General features: G+C 35.6%; 1 protein-coding gene across 5 annotated transcripts; it reads right to left on the bottom strand.

Annotated features, from left to right (window-relative positions):
* Positions 1 to 2,727: 2,727 nt before the first annotated feature.
* LOC144556975 (oligopeptide transporter 7-like) lies at positions 2,728 to 15,008 on the bottom strand. 5 transcript variants are annotated; one of them, XM_078305489.1, is made up of 9 exons: positions 14,771 to 14,987; positions 7,736 to 8,220; positions 7,490 to 7,587; positions 5,389 to 5,636; positions 4,966 to 5,287; positions 4,493 to 4,748; positions 4,224 to 4,406; positions 3,523 to 4,128; positions 2,728 to 2,941 (listed from the first exon to the last, which is right to left on the bottom strand). In XM_078305489.1, exons 1-9 carry the CDS (start codon positions 14,817 to 14,819, stop codon positions 2,843 to 2,845), a joined length of 2,346 nt encoding a protein of 781 aa, XP_078161615.1. In that variant the 5' UTR covers positions 14,820 to 14,987; the 3' UTR covers positions 2,728 to 2,842. The 5 variants fall into 5 exon arrangements, with proteins under 5 accessions (XP_078161615.1, XP_078161614.1, XP_078161616.1 ...); XM_078305488.1 differs by lacking the exon at positions 14,771 to 14,987 and adding an exon at positions 8,300 to 8,434; XM_078305490.1 differs by lacking the exons at positions 2,728 to 2,941; positions 14,771 to 14,987 and adding an exon at positions 8,300 to 8,434 and having other exon boundaries at positions 3,381 to 4,128.
* Between the last annotated feature and the right edge of the window lie 1,267 nt (positions 15,009 to 16,275).

The raw sequence follows: 16,275 nt of genomic DNA, 5'->3' as shown, positions 1-16,275 counted from the left end.
TTGAGACATTAGCAACTTGCAGTAAGTTACTACACCGGCACCGCTTCTGGAGATCTATACCTGCCTTTGGTCAAATATTACTATATTGTAAACGCTCCGTGACTCCGTGTAGCCGTGTAGGTGTTCGCGCCTAACCCTGTTTCAGTCGAGTGATGTAAATAATTGTCGGACGGACAGAGCTATTAATCAGCAATAATAAAAAATAATTTGTTATAATCGAAAATAGTCGGTGAATTAATTGAAAAAATTTATGACGATTTAGTCATCACTAACGACTAATTATCCAATTAACTGGCCTTAATTGTCGTTTTCTACAACACTGGTTTCAGCACAGTGTTGTGCCGAATTTTTTGTTTAGATCAGCCTATGGTCAGTCATAAGCCGAGATTTTTAAATATACCATAATAGAAAAAATAATAAACTAAATAACCACGATTTTCTGAAAATTCAAATTTTGACACTGCCGCATTCCTAAAATGTGAACCCCTTTTCTGGGGACCGCATCTAGGGGATGCGGACTATTTTTTTTCTTCCAAACAGATGCAGCTGATACTGAAATTTTTCATTATATTATTTTTTAAACAAAAGACGCGATGCAAGTTGAATGATTATATAATATTTTATATATTAGCCACATCTATTTAACATGCAAATCCAACTACAATATAAATAAATACATAAAAAAATATTAACATGCAAATCCAATTAAATATTGACATATATAACATGCAAACCCAATTAAATATTAACATTCATTCTACTCTACATTATTCTACAATTACACTGCAAAAATATAAATTACACTAAAAAAATAAATCATTCAACAATTAATTTATACTACATGCAAAAAGCTAAATTACTCTACATGTAAACTAAAAAATTATACAATTAATAATTACACTACAAAAACCTAAATTGCACTAAACAAAATACCGGTCGTTGTATGTCTACCGTTGATAGAAAACTTAAACTAAATTTTTGAGGCATTAACGATGTTTTTTTGCAATTTTGTTTCCGTCGGGTGCCCCGGGATGATCCCTGATCAAGGTCCCGACCGTCTCGTCCCCCCCCCCTTTCTGAGTTGGGGTCATACGCGCAAATTAGACTTTCCTAGTCAAACTTATGGTTGTTTAAAGTTTTTAAAAAAAAAAAAAAAAGATGCTTCCGTGCAAAAACACCGGTAATGCACCGATGTTTTATGCTCGGCTTAACGACGCCAGAAATGTATCAATGTTTCATTGCTAAAACATCGATGACACGCCCATGCTTTCTAAACGACCATAACTTTAAAATGCATTTACTATTTATTGTGAGTGTTTGCTTATTTTTTTAATGGATTACAGTTTCATTTATTATTCAAAGATCATTGAAATTATTTATAATTGTTCAATATATGTATTTTAAATTTGATAATTTGTATTCTAATTATGGTTTATATAAAAAAAAAAATCTTCAACTTGCACATCTTTTGTTTTTAAAAAATATAATGAAAAATTTCGATATCAACCGCATCTGTTTGGGAAGAAAAGAGAGAGAAAAAAGGAAAAAAAAAAAAAGGGGCCGCATCTAGGGGATGCAGACTCCATTAATGGTCCGCATCCCCTAGATGCGGTTCTCAGAAAAGGGGTCCGCAAAAATGCGATGTGGTCATATCAAAATTCAAATTTCTATAAAATCGTGGTTATTTGATTTATTGTTTTTGGGATTATGGTACTTCTAAAAAATTCGGGGTCATAAGTTCACTTCTCTTCGAAAGCATGAAATTTTTTATTTTATTGAATTTTGAAACAACTAGCGAAAATCCACGTGAATCGCATATGCAGTTCCATATTCAAATCAATATATATAGAAAGGAGTCAAGGACTGCATGATATTTTAAGTACAGCTACAAAGACTGCATGATATTATGAATACGGAGCATCCGATTGCATATGCAATCGTATTTCTAAACACAAATACGATTCAGTGTCATGTTTGTTGTTGTAATATTTTTTTTTTTCTTTTCCTTCTAACTTGATTTTTTTTTTTTTCTTTTCAATTTGTCTCTTTGTTTGCAAATTTGTATTGGTTCTTCTACTTCTAATTATGTTTTTTAGAAAAGTTCTTATACTTATTTTTTGTACTTCTAACTCGAGCACTCCAAATAATTTGTGCCATTGAGAAGAGTGGTGGTCAACCGGTTTGAGATGTTTGCGTCAGAAATTGGTGGAGCAATGGTTTTGCTGGACATCTGAGGGCCCTCCTCTCGAACCGTCATGGTCTGATTTCTGCCATTGCCACGAATTGGCTGTCTCGCTATATGGGCTGTTTTATTGCTATGATACAATATTACAAAGAATAGTAGAGAGGATTTTATTGCTATGAATAATAATTCACAATCACAACTCTCAAGTGTAGTGTACAGAGGTATATCAATTAGCCTTTGATCTTTCCTGATTACACAAGATTCCTAGCCTAGCCGTTGCCATTACCTTAATACACAGATTACAAGCTGGATTTGAGACAGCTGTATATTCCTAAACTGTAGGGATACTTGTAATTTTACAAACTGGAGCTTGTCAGAATCTGTTATTGGATCGGGTTGCTTGGTTATCTTCAATGACCCTTCTTTGTCAATTGAAAGTTACTTGAAGACTTTTCCAAACAGAGGTGATTTTCTCTTGTCATTGTCAACAACTTATAGTCCAATCCCGTCTTTTTCTAGTTAAAGACGTGCAAGCCAAAAGGTTGGTGCCAGATATTTTTCGAATATATGCTGTAATTTATTTGCAATTTCCAGTATTTTTGGAATATATTCTGACAATTCAGTTTGCAATTTAAAAAGTTTTAAAATAAAGTAAACTTATAAGATATAAGAAGAGATACACAATTGCCTATTGGACCAAGATATATGGCCACCAGATTGCTGCTGTCTCAACGAGATATCGCTGGAATATTCCAGCTCAACCCAAACCCAACGCCTAAATACAATTCTTATGAGACAATCAAAATGAATCCTTAAATTAATAAGGTACAAAATATAGAAACTTAAACTAAAAAAACAGATCCTAAATTCATTGATACATCTCTGTTTTGCAATTTAGAAATTGTCAACTGCAATGTCCTTTTTATTTCTCTTTCTTCTACTTTGTGCTATGGCAACTGCAATTCTTCTACTTTCATAAGAGAAATCACTGCAACGTGTGCCCCTATGGGCTATGGCATTTTAGTCTATCTCTCCCATCCCTTTCGTTTAACTCCTTTTTTATTTTAATTAGTTCCCTTAACTCTTTTGAAAAGGGCTATCCATTTCAAAACAATGTATTTGGGAAAATTAAACTATGCTTTGCCAAAATACTGGAGCAAAAGAGCTTTCTACCTCTTTTCAATGGGGCAGTCTGAATAAAAAGTCCTTTTAGTCTCTTAAACAGACCATTACAAAATCAAAATACAAGGAATTGATATAATTTTGTAGCAACATATTCACATATTCACTCAAATTTGCTTCGCTGTACGAAAATGACAATTGTGGCATTAATAAACAGGGCAACCATTGACCACAATACCTTTCGCAGTTGGACACGATGCCAAAGGACATCCATCCAAGTCATTCCCCCACCAGTTCAAGTTTATATTCTCCAAATCTAAGAAAAGATAAATCAACACAGCCATAAAAGCTAGACCGGCATCCAATGCGCCAGATAACACATAATTGTGCCGCTGCCACCAATCTCTTCTGTACTTGTACACAACATATCCTGATAAGAACCCAACAATTATCCAAGTTGTGTAGTTCACTGCCGTAGCTGGTGGCATCGAACTAGTTGCACCTATCAAAACCGGCATGTTAATCAAAGTAATCCATGTTTGGTTGGGGAATGCTTTGTGGGCCAGCCAGACAAGGAGTGGGGCAATGGCCCCGGCTAGGAAGAACCAGTTAACTGCACTGTAGGTGCCGAGGTCACCAAAGATGCGACGAGGCCCGATGAGTCCCCAGATGACAGAGGCATCATAGAATACATGGTCGCCAGGACACGTCCAGGGGCTGTCAGATGAGAGAAGCTCGGTGGCGCATATGTTTGATATTGAATCCATCAGCCACCATGCCGTGCTAAGGTATACTACTCCGGCAAGTAGGGTCCCCACCACCTGCCATGTATGAATATTTGATCTCATGAACATGGTTTTTTTTTTTTTTTTTATTAGAGAAACCGGGGCCATAGATTTTATTATAGGGTCCTAACCTGTGCCATGAACATGATTCGTGGCGGGATTTTCATGTAGTGACCCAGTTTGAAATCTTGCAAAAATGTCAATGCCTGCTTCATGCTTATGTTTCCATATACTTTGAAGCACATGTTTGCGACGGGACGGCCTGGGTAGAGATACCCTATGATATACTCTGTGATAACGTTCAAACCTGGTGTCTGTTGGCACAAATATTGATTCATGGAATTAGCCTCATATGCTGTGAAACTTGTATTTACTTCAAATTTTCTAAAATAAATTGCACCTGGTTGGTTGTTGCTGTGATGATACCTATAGGTAAAGTGAAAAAAATGGCGAGAGCACATGCGAGGAGCACACCCCACCATGGCAACTGGAGCTGGTCAATGTAATACTCACATGAAAATATTGTCAGTGCTATGGTGACAATGAGGATGCACACAAACCACCACTCTGGCACCTGTTTGTATTTGCTCATGAGCCTTGTGTGCACATCCACCTTCTTCTCTTGGAATGCTGACTTACTCAGTTGCCAAATCTCTCTGCTCACAGACCATAATTTGTATGAGCAAGTATATTGACTAGCAAACTTATTAACACAATTGCTAAAATAAAATAAAAAATTGAAATTGCGCATATGTTCTCCACGATTTAGTAGGTACTAGAATCATGAATCATTTTTGATAAATTTGAGAATGGTTTAGTGAGCACTTAATAGTAGCACAAATGAACCTCTCTATAAAAGAGGTCAATAATTACCTTCCATGAAATAGAAGCACATGAGTGACAGTGGCCGTGAGAGTTGCAAAACTGACACCATAAGTCACCACAAAGTTGGCACTGAGATAAAGTGGCCCATACTTCTCATACGCCTTGATGTCAAGATGGAAATCTGAGTCAATAAGGCTTGTGATATTGTACTTGTGCCCGGTGTCTGTAAATAACCCATCTGAAAATATAGGGAATTTCTTGGCATTGTACAGATTAAGCCAATATCCCATTGGGGTGAAAATGTACATTATGATGATAAATCCTGCTGCCACATTCGCGGTCGCGAACCAGGGACTTGCAAGTGGACTACCTATTTCGTTAACAAAAGGACAAAAGGATAAGATGCCATTAGTGCGTTGAAAACTTGAAATTAGTTGTTAAATTGTAGAATATATCAAGCACATGCATTACCTAGATATGAGGAAATTGATGACCAATCTAGGCCGATGGCACCGATCCCAAGGCCGTGTAAGCCAGAACCTAGCTGATGAGCAAAGACTGAATGTGGGAATAGCCAGCAAATCAAAGAGAGAGAGGTGAACATCTTGAATAAGTATCCTGGGAATATGTAATATGCGAAACTACATATAAATGCAACTAGAAAAAACTGGTTGCGATTCAGGCTTCCTTTTTTGCGCTCTTCCTTCTCATGAAGTGCCCTGTGGAGAAAGAAATAAGGTCACAATTCAGTCAGAATCCTGTCAGAAAATCTCATCTCATGTTCTCTTCGTAAAAATATACAGGATTACATTTGTCAAATTGGGCATTTAGAGCCAATTGATTGAAAATTTGAATCAATCACACCTTGATTTTCATACAAATACCCTACTTTCAATTCAATATCCATTACGAAAGGTTTCCCGAGTTAAGGATCGGTGGCAGTCGTTGACCCAGAATTCTGTGTCTCAATGTATCCTATACCAGTCCTATTTGCTAAAAATCCTCTTCCTCATTTACAGAGCCGCTAAGAATTATAGGTACTGAGTCAGTACATACAGACTGCAGTTAGCATAGTGTTAAATTTTTAAATATTGCAGATTTATTGTCTAGGTTTTAATTTTATTGTATGCTACAGAAAAAAAAAAAATCAGGAGTATCAGGTGAGAAAACAGCTAATAAGAATGCTTGATCCAGCTTGTCGTATGGCTGGCTGAGTTCTGATACAATTCTTCCAAATTGTCCCTTGAAGTTTTGTAGTATTCACAGTACATAAAATCAGGAAGGGATCCACAAAATCTGGGATAACTCTGTTGAGTACAGAATTCTGTTTTTTTTCTTCTTTTGGCTGGAGAATCTCCGAATCCTCATATCTAGGTAGCCCTGGTAACTTGTACAATTTTTCTCCTTGGATACAATAGTTTGATGGCTGCTTACCGCTAACCTTAAAGAAACAATGACTAAATCCTGAATAATAATTTTAAAATAAAAGAGATCTGTATGATTTAATGTTTCTTTCATACTGGTAATTAATCAATGAAACGTAGGTCCCACGGGAGAATTGCCGGCTAACTCTTGCGATTGGACTTTTTTTTTTTGAGTAAAAATGGAGATTTGACATTATATTATATTTGCAACTTGGTACCATCTTCACATACCTTGTGATTTTCATTTATATATATATATTTGCAATAATAACGATTTGTACATCATTAGTTATTATTTTTTTAAGATAAAAAGGAAAGGCAACTCTCCCCAACTTTTAATATTTACCAGAGACTTTCATATGAATTTTGAATTTAGGTCTCTCACATATAAATTATTATCTTTAACCACTAGATAAAAGGCTGGTTCTCTCAACTAGACTTTTGTTGCATCAAGTATGTAGACCACGACAAATTATTAGAAAAACTGAGCTAAACATCTTGATATTCATAAACCTTTGAAAAAATTATGCCTTCTCACTTTTAAATTTTATGCATTACTAAATTCTTAAGGATGGCTAAAATCCTGAATTTTTCTATAACAAATTTAACTTGTATATAACAATGAATTACAACCTCTCACATTTTCATATTAAATAAACAATATCAAGAGTAGAACTAGGGTGCTCTTAAGTTCACCAAGTCCCTTGGTGAACTCAAGTCTAAAACACATTGAATCGGCTATAAACGACGAATCTGGACCGTTGAAACCTGTCTACTTTACGAGTGATGTGTCTACATGTAAGAAAATTTTAATTTTGAAATTAATTTTGCATAGACTCAAGTGGTAAAAAAAGGTTCGAAAATGAATGCATTAAAATTAATTTATTAACCTTTTAATTTTGACCGCTTGACTTTATACTAAATTAATTCGAATATTTAAAATTTTTACATGTAGACGCATCACTCGTAAGGTAGGCGGGTTTCAATGGTTCGAATTCGTTATTTGAATCCGATTTGATGGGTTTTAGACTTGAGTTCACCAAGAGACTTGGTGAACTTAAGAACACCCTAGTTCTACTCCAATATCAATATAATAAGGACCTAAAAATGTTATAAGAAATTATAAGATCTGAGAAGCACCAGTGTACCTGAAAAGTGAGACTTGAACCAAATTATATGGCCACCACATCGCTGCCGGCTCGACCAGGTATCGCCGGAATATTCCAGCCCAACCAAAACCCAACACCTGTCATTCCACGTCATTTGCAATGAAAACTATAAATCAAAATGCATAGAAAAATAACTATAAAAGAAAGAACAACAAAATCAAATATGGAATTATATTTACAAGGAAAAAAAAAGAACCATAAAGAATCTAATGGATCCATCAATACCTGTGTTGTGAGCACAACAAGCAGAGAAACAAAGAAGGTGATGTGCTGCTTGTAGAAAACTCTTACTGCTGTGATAACATGCATTGCATACACCGTACCAGCGCCAGAATTGGCAAAAATAGTGATCAGTACATGCTCTTTCATGTTAAATGGACCAGGATTCAGACTAAACTCCCATTTACTCCCCTTAAAAAACACGTGTGTCGGTAAAGTGGCAGCCATGAGACGCCCAAGTGGTACAACAGCAATCTGAGCAGATATGGCTGTGATGGTTAGTGGCTCCTTGCGGTACCAGAAGAATTGGTTTAGGAAGGAGAGTAAGACACATGAGAGGGTACCAAGGACCCACATGCGAAAAGTGAGGACCAGTTCTGTCGGGTCATCTGAGACCGGTACAGTCAAGGTGACTTGCTCGATTGGAGAATTTTCTTCCTCTTCTTCTTCCGAATATTTTTCCGGTGAAGAGGTAGAGGGTACATGCTCCACTGCATGATTTACAAATTTTTGTTGAAGAGAGAAAGATACAGACAGACTAAAGATAGAGAGGAAGAGAGAGAGACTAACAAAGGGGGATTGAAATTTGGTGGCGTTGCTGTTGTTGTTCTTCTTCCATTGTTGCCTTGTTTGTTGATTCAGATAGGCAGATAGCTTCCTTTTTATTTCAGTAGGGTCCCCATCACCAGTCAGGCATGAATTAATTTAATGACTTTGACTTTGGAGGCTAAAATAGACAGAAATTTGACTGACAGTTAAAACATTTGCCCGGTTAATACCAATATTTTGGGTTGCTCATTGCAAGGAAGCATGCAGGACCCAAGTTCTGTACTTCTATAAATTAAGAACTACATGATTCAGGAACTCAGGATTTACTCAATTACTCTAATCAAGCTTCATCCATAATTAGTCAAGAAGTTTTTATTTAATGGAGGAAGGAAATCACAAATTTTTAATACTGCAAATGTGAGAGAGAGGAGGCTTTAAAATAAAAGGATATAATTGTTAATTTAATTTTTAAAATTACTAAATAAATATTAAATAAATAAAAGGGGATTGGATAAAATGTTAATTTTTTTTGACATATCGAATATTACGATGTTTTCATGAGAAAATTAGCTCTTTCAAAAGTTTATATGGTACACTAGAAATTCTCTCTAAAAAGTATATGCCCCCTAGAAGGCCTATTTTTTTTTTTCTTTTTTTTGAGTATGTCTGGCATGCTATCGATACTGTATATAGCGACATGTCATGATATCACCTGGGAAATCTATCGGTTATGCTCCAAATGACGAATCTAAACCATTAAAACCGATCTACTTCAGAAGTGTTGTATTTGTATATAAAACTTATAATTTTATATAATTGGGTGGCTTGGCTTCTAACCATTACTCAAAAAAATAAAATCATAATTAAAAAAAGTGGTGCTTAATTGTCCCTATCTTAGCATTTCCCCATGTTTCCTATGCATAAATGTATTATTAAGAAAGCAACCTAGGTAGGTGCAAGCAGAGATGGAGTTGGTAAGAAGTAATGGGTCAATTGACTCTCAGTTTTTTTCTCAAAATTTTTGTACTTAGTTATACACCATTTTCTACATAATTGCCTGTTGTACCACAAAAGAGACCTTGCTGCTGGCTCAACAAGATATTGCCGCTCAACCAAAACCCAACACCTAGGCTATATACTGCCTATATACGATTCTTATGAGACAATCAAAATTAATCGTATAATTGAAAAGGTAATACAAAATATAGAAATTTGAATAAATTGATCAGAAGAATTGAAGAAATCAAGCTCAAATCTGAGCTCCAATGTTCAGTACTTTAGATATGATAAAGACGAAGTCAACCAAGGTATTTATGGATTCATCACCTGTGTAGTGTGCACAATACACAGTACCAGCACTTGGTTGTTGTTATTTAACAACAAACTAAGGTCTTTTATTGGGTTTACACAGTACCAGCACTTGGTATTTTTTTGTTTGTTTGTTTGCAGCTCCCTTAAACTATGTTTTGCCAACATACCAGAGCTAAAGAGCTCATTACCTGTTTTGTACAGGGCAATCTAAATAAAAGCCCTAAGTTTTTGTACATTCCATTACAAAATCAAAATTACAAGGAATTGATATGATTTTGTAGCAACATATTCACAGAATCCATTGAATTTTAGAATCTAAATGGTGTAAACTCAAATTTGTTTCTCTAGATGAAAATGTTGATCCTGGAATTAATAAACAGGGCAACCTTCGACCACAATACCTTTTGCAGTCGGACACGATGCCAATGGACATCCATCCAAGTTATTCCCCCACCAATTCAAGTTTATATCTTCCAAACCTAAGCAAAGATAAAGCAACACAGCCATAAAGGCCAGCCCGGCATCTAATGCGCCAGATAACACGTAATTGTGACGCTGCCACCAATCTCTTCTGTACTTGTACACAACATATCCTGACAAAAACCCAACAATTATCCAAGTTGTGTAGTTCACTGCCGTAGCCGGTGGCATCATACTGGTTGCACCGATCAAAACAGGCATGTTGATCAAAGTAATCCATGTTTGGTTGGGGAACGCTTTGTGGGCCAGCCATACGAGGAGTGGGGCAATGGCTCCAGCTAAGAAGAACCAGTTAATTGCAGAGTACATGCCAAGGTCACCAAAGATGCGACGAGGCCCGATGAGTCCCCAGATGACAGAGGCATCATAGAATACATGGTCACTAGGACACGTCCATGGGCTGTCAGATGAGAGGAGCTCGGTGTCGCATATGTTTGATATTGAATCCATCAGCCACCATGCTGTGCTAAGGTATACTACTCCGGCAAGTACGGTCCCCACCACCTGCCATGTATGAATATTTGATCTCATGAACATGGTATTTTTTATTTTTGTTGTTTTTTAGAGAAACCGGGGTTGTAGATTTTATTGTAGGAGACCTAACCTGTGCCATGAACATGGTTCGTGGCGGGATTTTCATGTAGTGACCCAGTTTGAAATCTTGCAAAAATGCTAGCGCCTGTGTCATGCTTATGTATCCATATACTTTGAAGCACATGTTTGCGACAGGACGGCCTGGGTAGAGATAGCCCATGATGTACTCTGTGATAATGTTCAAACCCGGTGTCTGTTTGACACAAAAATATGGATTCATAGAATTAGCCTCATAAACATTGAAACTTGTTCTTCCTTCCAAATTTCTAAAATAAATTGCACCTGGTTGGTTGTTGCTGTGATGATACCGATAGGTAAAGTGAAGAAAATAGCGAGAGCACATGCGAGAAGCACACCCCACCATGGCAACTGGAGCTGCTCAATGTAATACTCACATGCAAAAACTGTAAGTGCTATGTTGGCAATGAGGATGCACACAAACCACCACTCTGGCACCTGTTTGTATTTACTCATGAGCCTTGTGTGCACATCCACCTTCTTCTCTTGGAATGCTGACTTACTCAGTTGCCAAATCTCTCTGCTCACAGACCATATTATTTGTTAGCAAGAATATTGGCAATCAAATTTATCCAACAATTATTTACATTATTGCTAAAATTTTAAGAAATCAAAACTGTGCATATGTTCCCCATGATTTAGTAGGTACTAGGTTGTCAATCAAATTTGATAAATTTGAGAATTATTTGGTCAATTTGATAAAACTGAAGTCTAATATTTTATATCGCCCAATGGATGATCAATGTGTTTTCAAATTGTACCAAATTTTACACAAATGAACCCCTCTATCTTTACCTTCCATGGAATAGAAGCACATGAGTGACGGTAGCCGTGAGAGATGCAAAACCGACGCCATAAGTCACCACAAAGAAGGTACTGAGATAAAGATTCCCATACTTCTCATACGCCTTGATGTCAAGATGAAAATCTGAATCGATAATGCTTGTGATATTGTACTTGTGCCCACTTGCTGTAAATAACCCGTCTGAAAATATAGGGAATGACTTGGCGTTGTACACATTAAGCCAATACCCAATTGGGGCGATAATGTACATTATGAGGATAAATCCTGCTGCCACATTTGCGGTTGCAAACCAGGGACTGGCGAGAGGGCTACCTATATTATTTTAAAAAATGGGGGAAAAAAGAAGAATGAAAAGAAGCCATTAGTATGTTGAAAACTTGAAATTAATTACTTGATTTGTAGATAACATCAAGCACATGCATTACCTAGATATGAGGAAATGGTTGACCAATCAAGGCCGACAGCACCGATCCCAAGACCGTATAAGCCAGAGCCTAGCTGCTGAGCTAAGACAGAATGTGGGAATAGCCAGCAAATCCAAGAGAGAGAGGTGAGCATCTGGAATAAGTATCCTGGGAATATGTAATATGCGAAACTACATATAAATGCTATTAGAAAAAACTGGTTCCGGGTCAGGCTTCCTTTCTTGCGTTCTTCCTTCTCGTGTAGTGCCCTGTGGAGGAAGAAATAAGGTCACAATTCAGTCAGGATCCTGTCAGAAAATCTCATCTCATGTTCCATTTGTAAATTTTACAGGACATTGGTATTGTCCCTTACAGTTTTCAATTTTCAGATTGATATTATCTCTTATAGTAAACTAATTGCAAATTTGAATCAATATATAACACCTTGATTGTCATACAAATACCCTAATATCAAGATTATCAAGTCAATATCCATTGGCAACTTACTAAATCTGTTTCTTGCCTTGATTTATCTCCTTTTATTTTCATGTGAAAGCAATACTATTGTTAGTTCATTTTTTTCCGAAAGGAAAATTCATGTGTGTTTAATTTTCAAATTTAAAATGCTGGTTAATACACATTCAAAGTTCTTGGGAGTATTGTAATCACTCTCTCTTATAATTGAAAATTCTCTATAAATCATAATATCTAATGGACATGTCCAGTAGGAGGTGGTCAATATATATACTCAACTTTGGGTCCTTAATAGAAACTGACCGGTTAACCAATGATATATTTTCTCTCCATCATAAACAGACAAAATGGAGAACGATACGTGTGTATGACCGACAGCTGAATATTTCTCTGTTTCTCTTTTCGTAGAAGAGACGTACAAGCGATAGTTTTGGGTTTCATGTTTAAATTTTTTCATTTTAATTTATTCGAATTGTAAGGGCATCAAACTCTTAAACCTACCTAGAAGAAGAAAAAAAAGACACAGCAGTTCTTACAATAAATAATAATATATACTTTGTAATCAATATTATATATTATAATGGTTGGTAAATTTCCATTAAATCCATGGAAAAAATATCCTTGTAAGCTGCATTTACACTCAAAGACTATGAGAAATACACCGTTTTAATTTGCTTAAGTTTATCATAATTTTTCATTATGAATCCAATGTCAACGTTGTTAATTTAAGATGATTTTGAACGTGTCCAGTTGGGATTAAAAAAATCAATAAGAATGCTTGCTCCAGGTTGTCACATGCCTGGCTGAGTACTGATACAATGCTCCCAAATTGTCCCCTGAAGTTTGGAAGTGTTGACAGCACAGAATCTCCATATATAAATTCTGGGATAGACCCATAAAATCGAATCCGTATCCTCTGTAGTATTGTAGAGGATCACCCTCACTTTACGGTTTGAGATTAAATCTCAACCGGTTTGAGATTCGGGTCGCAATAGAGGGCAGTATTTTTGAGCTTTGAGATTTGTGCCAAGTTAAAAGAACGGTCCAGATCCACCAATTAGGGAATCATTCTAAAAGATTCCCTTGTGCGGTACTCTACTGGATCCGAATTCCATAAAATCTGGGATAACTCTGTGAATACAGATAGGTACTTTTCTTGGCTGGAGAATCTCCACATCTAAATTCTGAATAGAAAGTTTTAAAATAAAAGAGATTCTGTACGATTTTTTGTTTCTTTCAGACTGGTAGTTAATCAAATGGGGACCCACAGGGAGCATTGCCAGGCGCCAGCTACCTCTTGCAATTGGACGTTTTTTTGCATCAAGTGCATCGGCCGACAAATTATGAGGAAAAAATATCTCAATATCTAGACATTCAGAAAATTTTGGATTTGAAAAATAATTTATAATTTTATATTGCAGTATGTATAGTTGAATGAAAAAAAAATTATGCATTTTAAGAACAGCTGAAATCCTTGAATTTTCTAAAACAAAAATAACTAATAACTATGAATTACAACCTCTCATATCTCATAGTAAATAAAAAACATCAATGTAATAAATATCTAAAAATGTATAAGAAATTATAAGATCTGAGAAGCACCAGCGTACCTGAAAAGTGAGACTTGAACCAAATTATATGGCCACCACATCGCTGCCGGCTCGACCAGGTATCGCCGGAATATTCCAGCCCAACCAAAACCCAACACCTACCATTCCCCGATAAATTTTTAAATTCAAATGCACAGAAAAAACAAACTATAAAATAATAAAAAAAAATCAAATGTGGATCTATATCCAGAAGAGAAAACAATTAACCATAAAGTATCTTTTTTAGATCCATCAATAGTCAATACCTGTGTAGTGAACACAACAAGCAGAGAAACAAAGAAGGTGATGTGCTGCTTGTAGAAAACTCTTACTGCTGTGATAACATGTATTGCATACACCGTACCAGCACCAGAATTGGCGAAAATAGTGATCAGTACATGCTCTTTCATGTTAAATGGACCAGGATTCAGACTAAACTGCCATTTACTCCCCTCAAAAAATACACGTGCCGGTAACGTGGCAGCCATGAGATGCCCGAGTGGTACGACAGCAATCTGAGCAGATATGGCAGTGATGGTTAGTGGCTCCTTGCGGTACCAGAAGAATTGGTTTAGGAAGGAGAGTAAGACACACGAGAGGGTACCAAGGACCCACATGCGAAAGGTGAGGACCAGTTCTGTCGGGTCGTCTGAGACCGGTACAGTCAAAGCAACTTGTTCAATTGGAGAGTTTTCTTCCTCTTCTTCCGAATATTTCCCCGGTGAAGAGGTAGATGGTGCATGCTCCACTGCATGATTTACAAGATAATGTTAAAGAGAGAAAGATACAAACAGACTAGCTAGAGAGAGAAACTCACAAAGAGGGGTGGTGATTTGGTGGTGTTGCGGTTGTTCTTCATCCTCCATTGTTGGTTGATTCAGATGGCTTCCTTTTTATTAATTTCTTTTGTAAGTTCTTTTGTTTTCCTATTGTTGTTCTGATGGTTACCTGTAGGTCATATTTGGAGATTGGTAGGAAGGAGAGAAAAAGAGGGTGCAAAGGTAAAAGGAAAATTTGGCAGTTTCTTTTAACTAATTTGTTTCTTTTTCCCTCAAAGCTGGATCTCTCAAACGGAGTTTTAACCAATAACGCCTATTGAAAGGAAAATGTTGTGTCCAGCTACCTACTAATTGTCCATCCAACCTTACATCAGTGTCTCCATTGACTCTAGTTATTTAATTATTAACAGAAAACATACAAGGATTAATAACAAAGAGCTAGATTCTCTAAATTTGACGGTTTATATTGGTCTGATTGGAGGCTTACAACACAAATCACCAACGTGGGTGGTCCCTTATGGTCCACAGAAAATAATTGACATGTATAAATTCAAAATTTAACATATATTACTCTCAAGCAAAAAAATAAATAAATAAATAAATAAAAAAACATATATTACTTGATGGAAATTATGTATTCTCCAGTTAAAATATTTGGAAAACTTGAAATTTTCTTTTGTATATTTCATTAAAAATTAATAATACTAAAATTCTTGTTGAAACCAATACATTTCTCTTTTGATCAATTTCAATTTGTTTGTACATGTTATACACCTTCTAGTCAAATTCTACCCATTAAATTGGATTAAGCTGGAGATTAGGAAAGTTTTAGATTTTGTCCCATCCATGAATCACTGATTTTTTTTTTTTTAAATAAAACCAATTTTAATTATTTTAACATAACAAGTACCATTGAGTTGGTTTTTATTATAAAAAAGAAAAAGAAAAAAGCTCCACTGATCCTAGGATCAGTGGAGGGAAGAATAGGTAGAAATAAACAATGCAGATTTCATAAAACAAAATTTAAATTCTCCCTCCACCGATTCCTAGCTGCTTCTTATAAAAAACAAATCAATGATGCTTGTTTTATTAAAATAATTAAAATTGATTCTATTTTTTTTTAAATATGGATCACTTATGATAATCTTGAGAATTATATAATACTCTAAAAGGAAAAGTCAAATTTATGGCAGAAAGCCTAATTAAAAGAACTGAAACTCTGTTCAGATCACAATATTTAAAGAAATTGTATAATTAATTGGAACGGTTGATTTAAGAATTAATTAAGTACATACAATTGTATAATTAATTGATGCAACAATTATCAGTTGTACTTAATTGATAGGTGAGCCTCCAGTATACAAGTAAAATATGAACGATCTCAATTGATTTGATCGGACAGTATTTATATAATTAGAAAGTTAATTTTATGACAAAATTATTATCATATTATTTATGTACTATTCAATATATACTTATATAGGATAAGTTAAATTGACTAAAAAGAAAAAAAAAACATACCTCTCTCTCATTTATTTGTAAG

Source organism: Carex rostrata, chromosome 7 (genome assembly GCF_964058835.1).
Source record: "Carex rostrata chromosome 7, lpCarRost1.2, whole genome shotgun sequence".
Classification (NCBI taxonomy): domain Eukaryota; kingdom Viridiplantae; phylum Streptophyta; class Magnoliopsida; order Poales; family Cyperaceae; genus Carex; species Carex rostrata.
This window is presented reverse-complemented; position numbering and strand designations above follow the sequence as displayed.

What these genes read in the sequence shown, in the direction of transcription:
- LOC144556975 (XM_078305489.1), bottom strand. Translation starts at nt 14,819, where the DNA reads ATGGAGGATGAAGAACAACCGCAACACCACCAAATCACCACCCCTCTT. An exon ending in CCAAATCACCACCCCTCTTT is followed by an intron (nt 8,221 to 14,770) that starts GTGAGTTTCTCT and finishes TAAATCATGCAG; the next exon opens with TGGAGCATGTACCCTCTACC. An exon ending in ATCAATTTCCTCATATCTAG is followed by an intron (nt 5,288 to 5,388) that starts GTAATGCATGTG and finishes TTAACGAAATAG; the next exon opens with GTAGTCCACTTGCAAGTCCC.